This window comes from Mustela putorius, unplaced genomic scaffold, assembly GCF_011764305.1.
Source record: "Mustela putorius furo isolate JIRA1106 unplaced genomic scaffold, ASM1176430v1.1 tig00000997_pilon_pilon_pilon, whole genome shotgun sequence".
Classification (NCBI taxonomy): domain Eukaryota; kingdom Metazoa; phylum Chordata; class Mammalia; order Carnivora; family Mustelidae; genus Mustela; species Mustela putorius.
The window spans coordinates 165056-185040 of NW_025421527.1; the positions used below are offsets into that span (position 1 = coordinate 165056).

A 19985-nucleotide genomic window follows, 5' to 3' on the forward strand; every position below is an offset into this window, starting at 1 on the left:
CCCTGGTAGCTCTTCCAACCCGAACCATTCCTTGGAATAATACCTCACATTTGAATGTTTAATTTCCAGCGTCGATAACAGGATTAGTGTATAAGCCAGACTTCTCTTCAGTTTGCAATTTGAAAGGCAGTCGAAGTTGGACTGCCACCCTTGCTTGGGGCTGAAATTCTTGCAAACCCAAGACAGATTTCTACCCCAAACCCTTATGAACGAACACTTTCAAGAGGCAGCAGGTCTGCTCTGTCGCTTCCTGGTAGAGTGTCTTTGGGCGAGTTGCTGAAACTCAATTAGCCTCTGGTCAGCCTCCCCTGGAAAACGGGGTAACAGGTCTCACCGCACAGGGCACGGTGGGGAGCTGGAGACCATGCCAGCACAGGAGAACTTGGAAAAAAATGCAGCTTTTGGTCTTTCCTCTTCTGTAAAATGAGTGAGTTCGGCGAATGGGTCCCTCAGCTCTTATCCTGCACGAATCTTTGGTGTTTAGTAAAATTGCCTTCATCATTTCTGGGCCACGACCACTTCCTGAGGGTTTTTCTTAGGCTGGTGTGAAGGAGACAGAGAAGAGCAGAGCAGACACCTGCCCCTCCCGTCTGGAGACCCAGGCCTCCAGGTCCTGCCCTGTCCTTTATGTGTCTTTAAGATTCAGGCTCTGCTTTGTCACTGCCTCAACCTCAGTGTCCCCATCTACAAAATGGGCTGAAATAACTGTGTCACGGGATGTGAGCTTTAATGCGATTGCGTGTAAAAATACCTCAGAAGGCAGTAAGAGACCGACTGTATCTGAAAAATGGGCTTCTCAGGACTTTCTTTACAGGCTGACTGAGAACGACAAATGAGGTAATGAAGGTAAACAGATTAGCACAAATTCCTGCAATACACAGGAGCTTCAGAAGTATAATAATAAAGCACCAACTGGGCACCCGGATGGGTGGGTTAAGCCTCAGTGGTGAAGTGGGTTAACTCAGTGGGTTCAGTGGGTTAAGCCTCTGCCTTCGGCTCAGGTCACGATCCTGGGATCATGGGTCTTGGGACCCCGCATCGGGCTCCCTGCTCAGTGGGGAACCTGTTTCTCCCTCTGCCTGACACTCCCCCTGCTTGTGCTCTCTCTAATAAATAAATAGAATCTTTATAAAAAGAATAAAGCACCAATTAATAGCAGAGCCCCAAGTGGTAGAATGTGGAAGTCCAGTATTGGACCGTGTTGGAGAAGCAGCAGCCGGAGGTGGGTGGGGAGCCTGGCGTTGAAGAGAGACCCTTCCTACCTGAGGCGGGACATGACATGAGTGCCGGCTTCTGCTGGCTCCGGGGCGAGGGGGCACCCACCTGTCCAGGGAACTGGAGGCTCCGGTGGGAGATAAAGGACCTACGCCCCGGCCCATTAATCATTCTCCATCCTCTGAAGTCTGAGATCGGGTGCAGAGACCGCGGGCGGGCAGAGGCCCCGAGGAAGGGGCTGGTCTGCTCCAGACCTCAGTGAAAACCCTGTCTGGTCTGTTCCACACCATTTAGCACCTGACTGTGTCTATGGGACATATTTATAAAATTTCTCCAAATAAAGGAGAAGTTCTTGGACTTCAGTTCCCAGCACATCTTTACTAGCTCCTGAGCTGGGCCAGGCCCTGTGCTGCGGGCTGAGGCCTTGGAGATGAACAGGGCACGCCCCCCTCCCCCACCCTAGGGCTCAGGGCCCGGGGGACAGACGAGGAGGCAGCTGTTTTCCACATCATGCCACAAGCGCCAGGAGGAAGACCGCATGGCCGGGGGGTGGCATCTGGGAAGGACCCCCGGAGCAAGGGAGGCCTGAGCTGGAATGGGAAGGATTCATTAGGACAGCCTGGCACGGTCCGAGGAGAGAGAAAGGCAGGCAGGACAGCCTTGAGCACAAGCACGTCGGGGGCAGGTCCTGAGGCACAGCGGCCACAGCAGGAGAGGAAGCCGGCGGGCTGGGCGTGCTCTGGAGAGCAGAGAGCCCGTCTCACACCTCTTGCCGCCGTTCACCGAAGGCCTCCGCCTCCTCACGGTGTACGTCACCCACAGCCCCCCTGGGTGACGAGCAAGGTCTTGGGGTGAGGCATGGGCGGGGCTGCCAACCCCGCCTATTACGGGGAGGGGGTGTCACTTCCCAGACGGCCTCCGCCCCTGTCCAGAAGACCAGCTCCCCGAGAATGTCCTTCCTTGCCCCGGGCTATCGAACACTCTCCGGGTCTGCCGCAAAGGCTGTCTTTGCGGTTCTGGGCAGAGAGAACCCAGGACTTCAGGAGAGCAAGGAGGGCGGCCAGGAGCGGAATTTACCGGCTGCCGGAGAAGGCCCGAAAGGTAGTACGAGGAGATGAGTGATCCAGACTCGCTCCGAGCGCTTCCGTCCGGCGCCTGGCTCTGTCCCCCGGGCGCTCAGGATGCAGACGGAGCTCAGATGCTGGCTGAAGCGGGGAGCCGCTCACAGCACCCACGGGGCTCCTGTCCCCCCATCTCCCAGGTCCAGGCTGCTCCTCCACCCGTCTCCCGGTGACCTGGACCACCCTGAACCAGGCCCACGGAGCCACAGGCCGAGAGTTAGCCCTAGAAGCCGGCCGGACCCTCCCCGGGGCCTAACCACCAGGCTGACAGGAGTTGGGGAACCCATGGGAACCCAGAGAGAATAGGTGGTCAACTTGGATGGTGCCTTAAGGAAGAAGCTAGCAAACGGCCCGACCATGGCCAACTCGTTAAATGGTAAAAACCAAACCAGACCAGTGCGGTTTGTTGGGGGTGGAGTTGCTTTTCCATTTTGGTTCTTTTTCCCCCTTTCTGGCTGTTTCCAAGGAGAAAATGCTGGCTGTGCTTCCCAGTCTGCAACAGACACAGTCCGCAGGCACCTCCCGTGAGAGAGAAAGCAGCCCGCTGCGCCCCAGCGCGTCTTTCAACGCTCCCTCAAGCTGGCTTCCGGGGCCGTGGGGGCAGCAACCAGGGGATTTGTCCCGCGGGACAGGGCCAGCCTGGGCTCCCTCCACTCGGACCATTTATCATGGCAGCAGCTGGAGATAAGCTGGACACAAAGAGGATTTGTGTCCCAGGAGGGACGAGCCCTAGATACCCAACACGGAGGAATTTTCTCATTAGTCCGTGCCGGGGACTCTGGGCTCTCACGACGTGTCCCAGCGCGAGGGCCAGCGGGGAGAAGGGCACGGTGCGGGGGCAAAGCGCTCAGAGATGCTCTCCCTGAACAACCTAAATTAAAGTTTCCCGAGTGCATTGCCGTGGGAGAGATGGAAATGTGAAAGGCCATCTGCACGTAGGACACTGTCTGGGGGTGGGGGGAGCGGGGAGTCATCTCCCGGGGCTGAATTTCTTTGTGCAGACTTAATTACTTGTTCCCGCTCCCAGGGGAGCCCAGCCGGGGGCTCTGCGTGGGGGCACCCCACATGCTGCTGGCAGAGTGAAGCCCAGGGGACCACGGGGGACCGAATCTCAAAGATAAACCATTGCCGAGTCATCTGCGGCCGCCAGCTGGACAGGACACGGAGTCCAACCACAGAGCATTCTAGAGCACTCCCAGGATTCCCTGACCTGAAAGGAATTCCAAAGCCTGAGAGCAAACTGAACCAGGAGGCAATCTCAGAGCTGGGAGCGGAGTCTGGGGAGCCGTCCCGGATTCTCGGGTTCCATTAATTCCAAATACCAGCTGGGCTCCCAGCAGCCCGTGCGCGGCCCTCAGGAATGAAGTGGGTTTCTTGATGACCTCTGCTTTGTTGGTTTTCTTCAGCAGTTACTGGAAGGTTGAGCTCAGAGGGAAGGACACGACCAGCTGAAATTCACTGCCCTCCTTCGATGCTTCTGCTGCGTTTTGGTACCCTGCTAACATAGCCTGTCCCAGGAGTGAGGGTTCTGCGGTGTCCTCACCCCTTCCTGAAATGGAGAGAATGAGGTAGCCCTTTCCCACTAGGTTACCGCTGCGCACCAGACAGTACTGGGCTCCTGGAGGGGCTTGGATAGGTTTTATGAACAAATCCATCTTTGCACCCAGCTTTCTAGACCATCAGCTCAGCCTGGAGCACCGCATGAAGAGTGACAGGCACAGCCGTTTCTACACTTGCAAAGAACCGTTTTGCTACAATATCCCCTCTTTGATCTTCGCCCCAAATACCTACTTTGCATCACAGTGGAAAAGAAAGGCATGGGAAAGGTGTATTTCACACCTGAATGCCCGCAGAAGCCCACCCGGGGAGCCGTCAGTCGGAGATGTTACCTGGGGTATAGTTGCTAGGGCTTGGACCTAGAGAAAAGTTGCTATTGTGATTTCAATGCTCCCCTCACCTGGACCATTCACCATGCGGGGAATGTGTGGGGTTGGTGTCTGTGTTTCTGCCGCCTTTCCAGAACAATGCGCCGTGCCCCGCTGGGTGGAAGCAAGCAGCACGGCCTTCAGGACCATTGTCTTCTTCATCCTCTGAGACACTGAGTGGAACTCAATGCAGAAAAGGCTGGGGGCCTCCTGCCCGAAGCGTTTCGGATGTGGAGCCTGGGACCCCACGTGCTGAGCTGTAGAACCCACCCTTCTCACCCAGCAAAGGACAGAGCCGGGCCCCCTTTAAAAAGGTGTATGGCTACTGTGAACAGAAGAAAGGCCCCTTTTCCTGCCCCACTCCCATCCATTCTCCATTTCCTGCCTTTTCAGGCAGTTAGAGGCCCGGCCCTCTCTCGGCTGTGTGAGGCCTCCGGGTCCCAGGGCCCGACACTGGCCTCGGAGCAGCAAGGCTCCCACCAGTAATCGAGCGTCAACGTTGCTCCAGGGTGGGGAGGTACCTCAGCCAGCAGCTCTGGCCCCTCTGCAGGAGGTCCGTGTGCACAGGCACAGCCCTGTCCCCTCCTCCGGGGAAGAGGGCTGTGCCCCAGGTAAGTCATGGCCTAGAGGACAATCCAGGGGTCCAATTGCCTCCGTCATGTCGCCCCTCCAACAGCCACATGATGGTCAGGTTGGAAGAGGGATGCTTAGTGGCCAGCCAGTTAGGGGGACTCATGGAGGGGGAAACCTGAGATCACTTCCCCCGAGGGCCTCTGGTGGGAGGTCAGCAGACAGTGCCCACCAGCCTCAGGGTTCAACCTCTGTCTCAGCAGCCGGGGCTCCTAACCCAAAAGGCCAGTGCTCGCCCGCCAACAAGCCAGCCTTGAGAAAATCGACCACTTCCCCTCAGTCCAGAGAAACCAAAGCCAACGGACGAAACCAAATCAGATCGTTTTATTCTGCACTTTCCTTCTACCAGAACACTACTACAAATATAAATATAAAATCTCTAGAAAATACTCAGATCTGTAAAGTTCCTCTCCCAGAGTGGGGCCAAGCTCTTTGTTCTTTCAAAGCCGATGGGCCTAGCTATGCCCATTAGTCTTCATATCGCCCACATAACGTCACACAGACACCTGTCTCTCTGTGCAGGGGAGAGCGTCACTCTCCTGCCAGGTTCTGGAAGCTCACCTGTGATTTATCAGGGGAAGGCTCGGTGCCGACTAGGAGTACAGTGGGGCTGGGGGTAGGTACCAGGGAGGGAAGAGACTGTGCCCCCACCTCCCTTATGCAGGCTCAGAAGATAGGCTGTTTCTCATTATCCTGCCCTTGCGTCGACCAGGCCACCCAAGTGGCCCATAGTGAGAAGCTGGACTCACTATGAGGGTGTGTTTGGCGGGGCGTAGGGGGGACACTGTGACCACAGTGAGGTCAGGCTGTTGAGACAGACACAGGAAGCTGCTCAGAGCCCAGGCCCTCAGGAGGACTAGAAGTTGTCACTGCTGCCGCCTGGGGGCAGCACTCAGCCCCTAGCACCAGGCATTACCGGCCGCATCTAGGCTGGGACTTCAGGTTTGAGCCCCCCCTCCCCCACATGGCGGCTTCACCGCCTCCCCACCCCTGGTGGGAGGTCGATGGCCTGGGTGGAGATCATAGAGACGCCAACGATGGGAGCAGGGTCCCGCCGGTCCTCGTTGGGCACCAGACATGAGTCTGAGGAACTCCAGCGTTAGGCTGGCAATGGTCTTGGGACGTCCCGGGATCCCTGGGCTACCCTGAGTCTGAGGTGCCGGACCTCAGCAGGGGCTGGGTGTGGCATGGAGAGCAGCGTGCTTAAGCCAGCCCAGGCCCTCCAGCTCTCCGCACGTCGGGCCGCTGAGTCACTTGGCTGGGGCCACCCTGTCACTTGGCGGGGGCCACCCTGATCTCTGGGGCAGAAGCTCCAGGGGCCAAGGCTCTGCTGAGTTTCCCACCGGAAAAGCAAACAGATCTTCTGGCATGGAAGCTCCCAGCACAGGCCGTTAGGTTCTCTGCCCGCCCCCCACCCGGTCCCCAGCTCTGTGTTGTCTGCAAAACCGCAAGCTGTTCTGGGAGAACTCACAGGCTTCCAAACGCTAGTCCCGAGAACTTCTGAGTCTCGGGGTCAGAGATCATATCGTAGTGATGTTCTTGGAGGAAGGCGGCAGGATCTAGACCTTCAGTACCCGCCCTGCCCCCGGCACCCGGCCTGCAGAGCCCCTCGTGGGAAAGGGAGCTGAGGCTTTGCCAGGAGCACACGGTGCAGCCCGGCTTTCTGGGGCAACGGAAGACGGGGTGCGAGAGGGGGCAGGAGGCTCCAGAAGCAAGAACACCAGAAGGGCCGCCAGCACCCTGCTGAGCCGCCTCCCACCAGGCTCCCAGATCCTGGGTCCAGAGGAGTTTGCTTGGATGTCACAAAGGTGGGGAGGGCGGGGAGCGGGAACTGGGTGATGGGACAACATGAGCAGTGCTGGGGGGCAGGGGGAGCCGAACAATGGACAGAAAAGGGACGGCAGCAGGAGGCCCACCGGCTGCCACGGCTGGACGGGCCACCCCAGGCTTCTCTAGGCAGCCGGCCACCCTATTCAACAAAAGGGAGGTTCTCTTCTTGCTGCAAAGGCCCCCAGGGTTGGGATCTCCCCCCGACAGGGTTTCCTGGCCACAGGAAGACAGCATGACAGGGTCCCTGGTGGGAGAGAGGAACATAAAAGTGGGTTAACCCAGGAGGGCAGGCACCGGTTAGTGCTGGATGAACCAGACATAGATCCCGAAGGCCGGGATGCAGAGAGGACCATGTGGCATCTGGGCCAGTGGAAGGCAGGGCAGAGGCTGCTTGAGGGAGACGGGAATCACAGGCCATTTGAACATGAGCGCAAACACCTCCTGCCTGGTGAGAGGGAACCTGTCCCAGGGCTCCTGCCACATCGCAGTCTCCTGTTTGTCACCCCAGCTCGGACACTTACCATACCCGGACCTTACCTCTGCCTCATTTCAGGCCATGGGGTGGTCCCTGAAAACTGCTCTGAGCCCCCAGCGACTGCCCTGGCCTCATCCTGTCTTCTCCACGACTTCGGCCCCAGGTTCTGTTGGGGCCGGCTGCCTGGACGCCAAGTTCCCGGGCCCTCCCCCAAAGCAGGATGGTGGCCCGCTTGGCTGCCTCTGCAGGGCCTACCGAGCCCCGTCCTCGTGCAGCAAGGGTGCCCCGGCCTCCCCTTCTGCACCGGGCGCCCACATGTGCCAGGTCGTACCCCTTTCCCCCAGGGCCTCCTCAGTGCCTGGCTCTGGGCCCCATCCTGGGGGGCTTGGTGTGTTCCCCAACTGGCCAGATGGGAAACACCCTGAGAACTGCCGGCGACCAGGCTGCCTCCGGGTCTCAGGCCTGGTGTCTCCTCTGGCCCGTACCCAAAGGCCAGACGCGAGGCAACCACCTGGGGCCTCCGCGGTCTGAGGACCGGGCGGAACGGAGGCTGGGCGGCACTCAGGGCCGCACCCTCGGCCAAACCCTTCGCTTCGCACCCAGCCAGATCCCCTCAGCCGAGGCCGGAGAGGGGAACCAGACCGTGGAAGGAGAGGGGCAGGGGCACAGCGGGAAGTCAGGGCGGCGCGGGAGTAGAGGTGCTCCAACAGCCCGGGGCTGTGGCCGGCACCCAGAGGACCTGTCCTCAGGTTTACAGAAAATGAGCCTTTGACAAGGACAACTGAGGGACTCTTGGCCCTTGCACAGCCCACACAGGGGGGACCAGCTCTCTGCTGATCTCTGCCCCAGGGAGCCAAGGGCACACAGAGCCGGGGTCGGGGGCTAGGGGACCAGGGAAAGAGATGGACGAGGGGAAGGGGGTGCTTGGCAGGAAGAAGAGGCCCTACTCAAAGGAGAGCAGGTCTGGGTGCGGGCCCTCATTGTCAAGGCTGGAGGTCCGTGCCCGAGGAGGGGAGCTGCCGTCCTCCAGCGGCTCGGCCAGGTCGGGGCGGCTCAGGCTGAGTTTGAGGCCGTTCCTCTCCAGGAGGCCCGGGGAGGAGGCCCTTCGGCACTCAGTCATCTTCGGCTTGGGTTCGTCTTGGCCGTCCTGGTGAATCAGGTCAGGCACGGACACGGAAACCTCTCCATTGGGCAGAGCCTCGCCCTTGTCCACCACTTCCAGGGGGGCTTCGGGTGGAGCAGTGGGAAGGGGGTCCTGGGGCTGCCCGGGAGACAGCTCTGTCCCGTACTCCAGGCTGCTCAGGACGGGCTGTGACGAAATCAGCATGTCCTGCGTCGTCTTCAGGGCCCGGGGGGTTCGCTTCCTGGTGATGGGAGGCGGAGGATCCAGCCGAGGGAATGCATCTGGCAGGGCCGACCTGGGGGTCAATGACAACAGCCCCGGGCGCTCTGAGGGTGGTGAGACCCCGGCTCCCACCGCACGATGGCTCGCCCACCCAGCAAGCGCACCCCTGCTCGGTTTGCTCTGTGGGTTGTGGCAGTTGGAGCACCGCTGGCTTTTCCCTGGTGACCCCCTGCCCAGCGCTGACAGCAGCTACGTGTTGCCGTTGGGACCACCGGCGAGCTGTGTCACATCAGAGCTTTGCCATGAGCCCTACGGGGGACGCTGCCTGCTGAGGAGCATAGCCGGTGTGGAAAACAAGGCCTGGCAGGGACCTGGTGACCCCAGCAGGCTTTTCCCTCCCCTGCCCTGGTGGGTCCCAGGGACACCCACGTTCCTCCCCTACCAGCGGCAGAGCAGCGGCTCGAAGCTGTGGCTGGGTGTTAGCATCCACCCCGGGAGCTTCGGGCAATGCTGGGGTTCGAATCCAGCTGTGCTGCTACTGACTCCATAACCTCACCCCTCTGAACCTGGTTCTGTGCAAGATGGAAACCATCTGGGCTGCTTCAGGGTTTAGGGGAGCGTGGGGCCTGGCGCTTGTGCACGCCTGACAGGTGCTTGCTAAACTTCAGCCATAGTGACCCCAGGGCAGCCAACAACCAGGACAAGCCCAGCTCTGTCCTCTGCAGGGCGAGCTCATGTCCCCGGCTCAGAGCTGCTCTCTGGAGGCCCCGGGTCAGTCTGGAGTGCTGCCGGCCCCCCCAACCGCACTCACCTGGCCTCCTCGCCCGGAACCCCGCCGGCCAGCCGGGCCCCCGCAGTCCTATTAATCTCCATGGCACCTGCACCGTCCAGACTCGAGGGCTCCTTTCTCCGCAGGAAGTCGTTGACTTTGGCCCCCACGGCTCTGCCCAGGTTCTTGAGGTGCTGACTGCTGCCCACCCAGACCCCCGACCCCGGGGCGGCCGAGCTGGGGGCCGCCAGCCGGGACAGGTGGGGGAAGGAGCAGCTGGGCTGCAGCTTCGGGGCGTGGGCAGCGTTCACGTTCTCGAACATGCCGTGGTCCACTGCAAACAGAGGGGAAGAGGGCTGGGGTGAGCGGGGACGGGTCGCTCGGCCTCTTGCCCACACACCACACCCACAGCTGTCACTGCCCTGGGCTCTGGAAACACTCGGGGGAGAACCCGCAGTGTGGGTTTTCCAGATGGGACGTGGGACGAGCCCTTCCAGCTCCACCCTGCCCGGCCCATTGGTGACGAGCTCCAGCCTTAAACCTACCACTTCCCCCCAATTTATCCCTTTACACCTGCCTCCTTGACTCCTGGCTTGACCCCTGACCTTGGGGCCACCGAGCCCTCTGAAGAAAAAATGACGAAGAAATGAACTATGGTATTTTCTGTCACTGTGAACACAGCTGAGCGGACGCCGGCACAGGGGCCGAAGCTGGTGGAGGCTCGCGTGGGAAGCTCCCCGCTGAAGGCCGCCCGTGGGGCACATTTTCTCTGTGGGAAAACAGGCTCCCTGTCTCCTGAAGAGGAACGTGGGAGCATGGGCGGCTGCATGCCGAGAGACGCCGGGTGGGGGCTCCGGACCGGCTCACGTCGAAGCCTCGACACCCAGCGGAGCAGGAGGAGCCTGACCGCAGCCTCACGACCAGCCAGCGAGCTGGGCCATGGGAGGAATCCTACTTATGGACACGAAGGACTGTCTTCTGGACCTGAGGTCACAGGGCCATGACCAGAGGGGCTGAATGAGAACTCCTCGGTTCTCGCCCTCTCCACGGACTTCCCGTGGCCTGGTGTCACGGACGAGCAGCCTCACAGGCGGCCCTTCTCTCCCCAACTTCGGTCTGAAGGACTAACTCCAAGGGCGGCAGGTAGAGCCACCAGGCTGTGAACAAGGCCACGTCTTGTATCCCTAACAGCTAGCCTGGTCGGGTATACAGAAGGTGCTCAATAAATCCCTCGAACTGCCAGACCCATTCTGCAGATGGGAGAACCACAGAGGTCAAGATCATAGCTCTAAGGGTTGTCACTGGAATGAATGGTGCTTGGGGCTTTAAGCCACACCGTCCACACGCTTGTTTCAGGGTGTCCTCCCCCACCGGGAAGTCAAGCTCTGTCCTCCAAAGACAGATCCATTCTTTGGGGCCTTGGAGGCACACGTGAGGTTTCTGTCCCTACCAGGTACTCTAGATACTCTGCCGATCTGGGGGAAGAAGAGGTAACACTTGAGCACAGACTCTGTTCTTGGTCTCCACCTCCAAGTGCCTACGCACGCGGAGCCTTCCCAAGAGTAAGTGAGGTTGGGGTGTGCTGCTGCTTCTGTTGAACTTGCCATCAAGTAGCTCTCCCTGCCCTGCACTGCTGAGTCCCTGGCCCGGGGGTGCATCTCCCTTTACTGCGGTTTCAGCAGACATACCCCTTCTGCACCCGAGCTAGAGAAGCCCTCCTGTAAAGGTCTTTGGGCGGCAGCAGGAAGCTGCAGGGGGCAGAGCAGACAAACCCCACTCCCAGGTCTATGCGTCTGCTGCACACAGGGAAGGCACCACAGTGGGGCCCGTGCTAGGGAACTGGGGTAGAACCACCCCGGGGTCTGGGGCACAGAGCTGACTGGGTGAGGTGGCCTGAGCTCCAGGTGTGGCCACACCGCACCAGCAGGACTTCCAGCCCAGCCCCCAATGGGGTCATCAGCTCCTGTGACTCTACGAAGAGCATTATCTCGCCACACCATCACCCACTTCTGCGTGCTTTCCCTATCGTGTCCTGCATCCTAGCTTTTCTTTAATCGTAAAATCTGTGGACTTGCCAGGAAGCCCTTGGCCATGAAAGCATTTGACTATTTCCCTCCAAACCAGCAAGTGTATTTGGGCCACCGTGAAACCGGGGCAAGTGTCCAAAAGAGGTTGGCTGGGGAAGGCACACCCCCCCTCCCACCCCTGCCACTTCCTGACTCTGATAGATCTGAGCCGGTCTCCTTACTGGTGTCGGGTGAATGTACAGAGCAGACCTGCTCATTTCTGCGAGTGTAAGTAACCCAAACAAACCCCAAGTGACTCGGGAACTGTGAGCTCCTCTTATCTGAAAAACTTCCTAAGAAGCAACTACAGGATCACGCCCCATTGTAGATTTCCCGCACTTCTCACTCGCTACCTTCCCAAATGTCTACGCTGAATTCTTCAGTAGTTTAAAGAAAACCTGTCCTATGTACTCTTTGCAATTCCCTGTGTCTTTCTGGCCAACGCACCTGGTTTTGAAAACCAAGTGGGGAGCTCCTGGAGGAGACGCTGTATCCCCAGTGATTTTTTTTTTTTAAACTTTCTGGAGCACTTGGCATAGGGCCTGGCACAAGAGTTGGCCATTTCGTAAGTTTGGCTTAATCGAATGGGCTTTTGAGAGGAATCCTTAAAACCTGACCACATTACGGGCAGACGGTGTAGAGAAGCTGTTCCCGAGGCTTTACCATTTACAGAAGTCACTCATAACCTCCTCTGCAGAGGTCAGCCTGGGAACAAGCGGTCTGCTCGTGGATGTGGGGCTCTGGCGGGGGCATCTTTTGCTTCCACACCCTCGGGTGTGCCATGAGCACCTTTCCTGCTGATGGCACTAACGACCCCCACACTCCGTCCCTCCCCCCAGATTAGATGCGGGGTGGTTCAGAACGTAATGATGATGATGGAAAGAGAAACGATGATTGCCCAACCTGGTGGCCCACCCCACAATACCCCCACATGCACATGTCCGAGCAGAGCCAAGTATCTGTGACGTACGTCGTCCATCAGAAAGACGGTCTCTTACCTGTCCGAGAAAGGGGCTCGGAAAGCAGGTGGGAAGCAAACAAGAGAGAGACACATTTTATGTAGCGGCCGGCCACCAGCAACAACATACCAGGAGGGTATAACATGCGAGAAAACCCTGGACAAGCAGGTTCCCACAAACTCTTCAATCCCCAGACCGGAAGTGTCTGGTTTTTAAAAACTCTACCAACAGGCACCGAGGAAGCTTTGCGTGTGTTCCCCAGTATTCTGAGCCCCCTTTACAGGAAGTCTGTCTGACGTTCCCAAGCTGGCAGTGGAAAGAATTCAATGACACCCCTCCCGCTCCTGCAGGATGAAATTCCAAATCTTCTGGACCCTGTGTACGTCGCTCATTACTCTCCTGTCCCATTTCTGCACACAAACCACCCGGGTTTAGACCATTCCAAGCGTCTAAATGAGTATAATAAGAGGACGCGGTGGCAGGGAGGTTTGCCTGATGCTGCACAGGTCGCTAACAGAATGGGGTGAGAACTCACGCACACCAGCTCCCCGGACCCCAGGATCTTCCTCTGCACCACAAGGGCCAAATCAAACAGCCAATTCCCTCAAAGCTGCCCAGGTCCATGGTGTCCACTAAATTCCAACGCCTTCTAAGTCTCCAAGACAGGCTCTGCGGGAGGCAGCGAGGTCCTCCACCCTGTCCTGCAACACTGAAGTCCTGCAGGCAGACACCAACAGGAAGACAACTCTGGGCTCTCACACCCGGAAGCTCACACACACATGCACGTGTGCCACGACCGGGCCACGTCTCTCCATGCAGCCCAAGCAGATGCACAGTTCGATCAAATGCACTCTCTGTACCTAGTCTGCACCTGTTGTGGCGCTCTACAACGGGGCTTATCTTCAAAATGGCGGGATCACCTCTCACCCTTACCCCACCGCCCGCAGCAGGCTAGGCTGGGGTTGGACAGAAGCGAAGCGGAGAGGAGAAGCAACCTGGCCACTTGGAGTTCAGTCCCTCGGCAAACTGCTCACCAGGAGAAAATGGTGTTGAGTAAGCCACCTGCTTGTGTTGTAGTCATTTGCTAGAAACAGACAGCACCACCGTTTAAAACGCTACCTGGTCCCTATTAGGCAGTGCACGGAAGTATTTAGGCACAAAGGGCCATGATGCTTGTAACTTACCTTGGAATAGCTCAGCAAGCCACGTGTGGGGCGGAGGGAGGGGGATTGACAAAGCAAACGGGACAAAATGTTAACAACAGGAAAACCCGGATACAGAATGCACAACAACTAGTTTTCGTTTTGCAACTTTTTGCCACTTTCAAACAATTTCCAGAGAAAATGTAAAAATTATACTCCAAACTCAGTTGCAGAAAGAACAAAAACACCGGATAGCAGAGGTGAGGCAGAGGAAGGAGAAGCTGAGCGAGAAGCTTATTCAGAGAGGACAGAGGTCCCCAGAGTTGGGGGGCGTGAGAGCAAGGACACAAAAGGACACCAAAGATCAACAGGATGGGAGTCAACAGATTACATGGTGGTCACATCTCTGCCACAGGCTTCCTCCCCCCGGGCATTCTCAGTCGAGGCAGGCTGATGAGGGATGACAAGTCCCAAAAAGTCTTTCTAAAATTTTAGAGACTCCGCCCGTCTTTGAAAGGGACAGCCTGGCCAGCGAGCGGAATCATGGGACCCTCTTGTGATGTCAACTGCACTGAGAATGTTCATCGTCTGGACAACCCAGCCAGCCTCCGGGGAGCAGATGTGTGATCTCCATACCCGACGGCAGTCCGAACATGGAGAACTTCTCACTCCTCAGCATTTCTGGACCTCGAATCTCTTCCTCAGCCCTGAGCACTTTTCCCGACATTATGTCCTCACACGCCACCAGCTTGCCAGGTAAACTCTGGTGCCACTAGGGCCACAAAAATGTGGTTTTTCTGGAAGCTTTTGAGTACTCTACCAGATCATGTCACAGGACTACGATTTAGTGAGAAAGTCAAATTACACATGGGGAGAAAATAATTTTTCAAAATGCTGCGTTCATGGTAAGTAGTTCCTGATGTTTATTCATTTCTGGCAAGGGAAGGATGGGGGAACACATTTGTTGTCCAGTTTTTCTTTCCCTCTAGAATCTCAGGTCTCTGTAGGGCAGGGACTTGCTGAAGCCCTGGCTGGGACAGGCCAGAGAAGAGACAGGCTTCCCACCGCATCAGTAGGAACCTAGGAGGCAGGGTCCCTGAGGAGCACAGCAGGGAATCGAGATGGACTGTCTAAGGACCCGCTGTTCCCACTGTGGTCTGCGGGCCTCCCTGTGGGCCTCACCTGGGAGCTTGTTAGCAATGGAGGAGCTCAGGCCGCCCCCAGACCTGCTGAATAGGAACCTGCATGGGTCATAAGGCTTCCGGGTGGTTCCTGGAGAGGTGCGCCTGTTACGGCTGGAGGAGGCCAGCCAGCTCTCCTCAACAGCCATGTGCCTGTCCAGAGGACCCTTACACAGTGGCTTCCCCGACTGAGCTCTGGTTCCACTCTGGGAGTGGAGACGGGCTGGCTCTACACCAAGTGGTAGCAGCCACCAGCGCGTTCACACGGCCAGAGTCCACCTGAACACTCCTGGGCTGTGGGCGGGAAATGCTTTCAGTTGGAGAAACCACATAACTTTATGTACTATAGCTATGTGATCCGTGACCAGACTCCCTCCCCTGGATCCCGGAGGAAGCTCTGAGGCTGGGAACAGACAGACAGACAGACAGACAGACACACACACACACACACACACAAACCAAGCTGCAGGAAGGTCAAGAGAAAGATGCGCAGGGCAGAAAGCGGTCATCTGGTCTGTATCTAAACTTCTCCCGTGGAGAGAATCTTGCCCAGATCTCCATGAAAATGCCCCATTTGGATTTCCCCAGGATGCCACCCAGAACCTATCTGGGTGCAAAAAGGGCGCTCTTTGTCTTCAGCTTTGCAATGTCATCAAGTCCCAAGGTAGAGCCTCTAGGTACGTCTTGGGGGGTTGGTCACCAAGAAGAGGACTCCCAGCCTCGCGCAGCTCACCAGAGCGTTTCTTCCCTAACCCAGACATTGCAAAGACCGCATTACCCTCCGAGGCATCCAGCCCAGCTCAGGCCCTGCCAGCCCCGTACCACAGCAGCGCGTTCCGGCTCGGGGTGCAGAACCCGGGGTTCTCTCCAGGTGAGGCCTTCTCTGCCTTGGGCAGGCACCTGTGAGAAGCTGGAGGGGCAGGGCTGCTCCCCTACAGGACGGGGGCTTCCCACCCCTGTCCTCGCCTTCCTGGTCCTCCCTCCCTCCCGCAGGCCCGTCTCCCGAGCCGGGGGTGAAACCGCAGCTTCCGCCTGGGGTGGGCTGTTGCGGGCAGACAGACAGAGAGGCTGGGACAATGGCCGTGGCCAGGGGGTGTGGGAAAGGGGTGCTGGGAAGCCACTGAGCCACCTGCCTGCCCTTCGAGGAAGGGGAGACGAGGTGTCCGCCGGGATAGAAGCACCTGGCCAAGGCCGAGGCTTAGGGAACGCAAGTGGTCTCTACCCCCCAATACCCAACTGCCACTGGTGGGAGCAGAGGAAGGATGGGTCTTAGACAGCTCTCGCCACCCTGACTCCTGCTTACTCTCAGAACTGCAGTCGAGGGGGCGCGGGGAGAGACCCCTGGACCACACCTGACTCCTGACCGCCTGCCTTTCTGCTTCTCCCGGCCCCTCCACCCCTGGCCACCCTGGGGCCTTGCGCTCAAACCCGACCCTTTCCTCCGCAGACTGCATTTTGAGGGACCCCCAGAACGGGGAGCAGCTGAGGCGGAACTGCACCATCTACCGGCCCTGGTTCTCCCCTTACAGCTACTTTGTCTGCACAGACCAGGAGAGCCACCTGGAGGCCTACAGCTTCCTGGAGGTGCAGCGGGACGAGAGCAGGGGGGACAGCTGCCTTCCCGAGGACCTGGCTGAGAGCATCTGCTCGTCCTCTTCCTCCCCAGAGAACACCTGCGCCCGAGAGGCCAGCAAGAAGTCTAGGCATGGCCCGGACTCCACGGACTACATCACGTCTCAGGACATTCTCACGGCCTCCAGGTGGCACCCGGCCCAGCAGAGCGGCTACAAGTGTGCGGCCTGCTGCCGCATGTACCCCACTCTGCACTCCCTCAAGAGCCACATCAAGGGGGGCTTCAGGGAAGGCTTCAGCTGCAGGGTGTACTACCGCAAGCTCAAAACCCTCTGGGGCAAGGAGCAGAAGGCCCGGCCCGGGGACCGGCTCTCCTCAGGCAACTGCCAGGCCTTTAAGTAGCCTGGTTGGGGGCTGGGGGCTGGGGGTGGCAGCTGTCCCGTTAGTGGGCGCCTCAGGTAAAGCGGGGAGGAAGCCCGTTCATGCCTCCAGAGAGATGTCAATAAACCCAAGTTGGTCACAGCCTTCCGTCAAGTCCCGGGTCACCCGCTGGCGAACGGTTGCCGAGCAACAGCAGGTCCCCTCGCGGCCCCTCCCGCCTTCCCTTCCCCTCTCCTCCCCAAGTTGGAGAAGAGCTTCTCTAGGGGCACTTTTCAAAGTGAGGTGCCCAGATCAGCAGCGTCAGCATCCCCTAAAAATCTGCTAGAAATGAAATCTCAGATTCACGGAATCAGAAACTCGGTGGGGGCAGGAGGGGGCCTGGCCATTGGGCTCTCAGCGACCTTCTGGGTGATTCTGGGGCGACGCTGGCTTACTGGTGGGTCCCCCTGTGGTCAGTTCCCCTGCGGAAGAGCTCGGCCGGAGGGGAGGAGAGTGAACGCCCTTTACTGCGGGCACAGGGAGGCTCCCCCCGCAGCACCTCTGTGCGCTCTGAAAGCTTCTCGGCTGTTAGATCTCCCGAGGGGAGGAACAGGGCGGACCACGTGGCCCCGTGCGTAAGGCAGGAAACAGGCACGTGGGGCCGGGCACCCCCACCCCATGTGCCCCACGATCCTTCACTTGGAAGAGGCACTTTTGCTGAAGCACGACAGACTTGCTTCTGACCTGGGGGGCGTCTGTACCCGGCTGAGCTGCGTCACGGCAAAGCAGGCAGGGACACGCGTGAAAACGCGGCTTCCCGTCACCGAGGAGCGCAGCAGCGGCCAGCCCCGGCGGTCAACCCATTTCCGAGGCGGCCTCACTACCAGCTCCGACCCAGAAACGTGGCCGAACACCAGGGATGTGGGGAGGCCATGTGTCTTACCATTACGTGGTTCTAAAAAAGAAAAGTGAGCTGAATGCTCACTGGTCTTATTTTTAGGCCGTACTTACCTCTCATTTCAGCTCCCTAATGCCCCAAGGGGGCGCTCTCACCGCTGTGGGGCATCTCCTTTTCCGGGGCCCCCAACGCCAAGTCTCCCTTTACCTCGGCCTCCGCCCAGCCCCCAGTTGGCCAACAGGTTGGGGTGGAAGATTGGCCCCCAGTGAGGCCTCTGCTTTCTGCTTCAGCAGGCCTGCTTCTGCTTATCCCTGTGCTGCTAAAATGCCGCTCACGGCTCTTCTGTGAGAGGCTGGGCTCGAATCCCATCACGTCGCACGTGGCGAGACCCTTCCCCACTTGCTCTCTCCCCACCTGCTACCGTCCCAGCCAGAGTCCAATAGGGTACTTGTACTGTGGGCTCCAGACCCCCAGCCTGCCCACTCCAGGGTGGGTGTTCTCTCTGGGGAGCCCTGACGTCATCCCCTGGACCCCTCAGGGGAGGGTAGCAGAGGGGTTCTCACTCTGATTTCCTGTTTCCCAAAATGCAAAAGTCACCTACGCCCCTGAAGACCTCCCCTTCTGTGCATCCCCACACACGTGGGTCTCCTTGGTGGGGCCCTTGAGAAGGGAGCAAGAGGATGGGCTCACCTGGGGGCCTCGTGGCCTTCCTTCAGTCTGTGAGGGAATCAGGAGGACTCGGCTCTTGTCCGGCCTCACACCGCCTGCCCAACCCACACTCCCTCCTGCAGGGTATATGTGTCCCAGGCATGGAACCCGTTATAAAGACAGCAAGCCATCCTGCAGCCGGGGTCTGAGCAGGGGGGTCACAGCACGTGCCCACTGCCCGGCAAGGGCTGGAGTTTCGTGTGAAGTTAGACGCTCTCTGCCTCTCACACATTTACCAGCGTCATTGGGAACCCCAGGGACTTTCTCAGTGCAGAGTTCCGAGGGAAGTTTCAGCACGCAGGAAATGCACACAGCCCACAAAGGCACAGACCACATGGGCACACCTCCCGCCACCCCAATCAACTAGCAGGTAAGCTCTGTGGTGCCCTGAGCCCCTGCCAGGCACTCTGCTTGATGCTCGGAAAATGCCTGCTAATTTACTTGTCATTACCACTTTACGTGGTCTGTTTTGTCCCCATTTTACAGATGAGAAAAATGAGGCTCAGTTCCCTCACTCAGAAAGGGGCAAAGGGTTGATCAGATCCTCTCAGCCTTCCTGCAAAGTTGGCCGCGCCTGACAAAGTACCAGGCCAACAGGGCCTCTGCCTTCGAGGTGGCTAAATGTCCTGGCCAAAGTAATCTGGTTTCCATGATGCCGGGTTTCGAAGTCCTGCAGCTTCTATCTCTCTGATGCTTTTCCCTCGCTAGCCTTCCTCCTGCTTTCCATGACGCCTCCTGGCAGGAAGGCCAAGTGCCCTCGAGCCAGCACCCCTCTGCCGAGCCGAGCGACAAGGGCACCACCATGCCTGAGGCCAGATGTGGGGACGAGCCCGTTTTGACCCCGGGATGGGCATTTCAGGAACGGGGCCGTTCGGAATCCTACCTACTACTACTGCGTAGTTCAGACATTTAGTCAGGGAGTCCAAGAAATTTTATGATCTAGATGATCTTCGTTATAGCTGGAAATATCTACGATGTCGTACTTTTTCAAGCACTCAAAATGTGCTTATACGCCAGTGACATCTGCAGCGTGAAAAGACCCGGGCTTGGGAGAGTCTGGAGGCAGGCATGAGCCCGGAGCCTCTGAACCTCGGGACTACTGACATTTGGGGCCGGGTGATTCTCTCTTGGGGGGTGGGGGGTGGGGTCCTCCTGTGTGTGTAGGATGTTTAGCCACGTCCCTGGCTTCTACCCACTAATTATCAAACGCATCCTTCCCCCAGTTCGGTCAAACCGAAACTGTCTCCAGACACCGCCGAATGACCCCCCGGGGAAGCCACACTGTCCCGGAAAAACCACGGCACAGCCGCCTGCTGAGCAAGGCTGGTCTAGCTAAATCGCGCCTGAAGCCACCACCTTCCTCCCCCGTTTTCTGACCACCACCGCCCCGAGAACAGTGGCTCGCAGAGCTGATGGCCGCTGGCTTGGGGAGTGAGGTGGGAGTGAGGGCAAGTCAGGGAGCAGATAGAAGAAGCAAGAAAAGACCATGGAAAAGCTTTTAGAAATAAGAAAGGTTTATTTAGCAAAAGCCACTAGACTAGTGACGACATCCAGGGAGTAAGTGCACTTTACATGAACAGAATCTTGTCCCAGAGAGTTGAACCGACAGAGTTAATGACACGAGAGTTTCAGAAAGCAGAGGGCTCGGGCTCGGTGGGGTGAGAGGAGGGGTGAGGCGAAGAGGAAATCAAAGGAACACAAGTGCTGAACAGGAGCCGTGGGCAGAAGGGAAGCTACGAAGGGGCTTCACAGAGAGCGTTGGTAGAAGCGGGGATAGGAGTATCGTTTT

General features: G+C 58.4%; 2 protein-coding genes across 6 annotated transcripts in view; one reads left to right on the top strand and one right to left on the bottom strand.

Annotated features, from left to right (window-relative positions):
* Positions 1-5193: 5193 nt before the first annotated feature.
* Positions 5194-19985, bottom strand: part of CUNH1orf226 (chromosome unknown C1orf226 homolog) — a 260479-nt gene continuing 245687 nt past the window's right edge. For 3 of the 4 annotated variants that reach the window (XM_045086554.1, XM_004751409.3, XM_013055532.2), the window contains exons 11-12: positions 9353-9644; positions 5194-8614 (exon numbers count right to left, since the gene is read on the bottom strand). In XM_045086554.1, coding sequence (XP_044942489.1) covers positions 8140-8614; positions 9353-9644 — 767 coding nt within the window. In that variant the 3' untranslated portion in view covers positions 5194-8139. Of the gene's footprint in view, positions 8615-9352; positions 9645-13519; positions 13964-19985 lie in introns of those variants that run through there. The other variant, XM_004751404.3, reaches the window with a different exon arrangement.
* Positions 14070-16753, top strand: SPATA46 (spermatogenesis associated 46). 2 transcript variants are annotated; one of them, XM_013055539.2, is made up of 3 exons: positions 14070-14233; positions 15416-15529; positions 16106-16753. In XM_013055539.2, exons 1-3 carry the CDS (start codon positions 14131-14133, stop codon positions 16630-16632), a joined length of 744 nt encoding a protein of 247 aa, XP_012910993.2. In that variant the 5' UTR covers positions 14070-14130; the 3' UTR covers positions 16633-16753. The 2 variants fall into 2 exon arrangements, with proteins under 2 accessions (XP_012910993.2, XP_004751463.2); XM_004751406.3 differs by having other exon boundaries at positions 14094-14382.

Bases quoted from the DNA above. Each gene is read 5' to 3' on its own strand.
- SPATA46 (XM_013055539.2), top strand. From the start codon at position 14,131: ATGGAGAACTTCTCACTCCTCAGCATTTCTGGACCTCGAATCTCTTCC. The intron at 14,234-15,415 runs GTAAACTCTGGT...TCCCTAACCCAG, and splicing joins ACACGCCACCAGCTTGCCAG to ACATTGCAAAGACCGCATTA. The intron at 15,530-16,105 runs GTGAGGCCTTCT...TTTCCTCCGCAG, and splicing joins GAACCCGGGGTTCTCTCCAG to ACTGCATTTTGAGGGACCCC.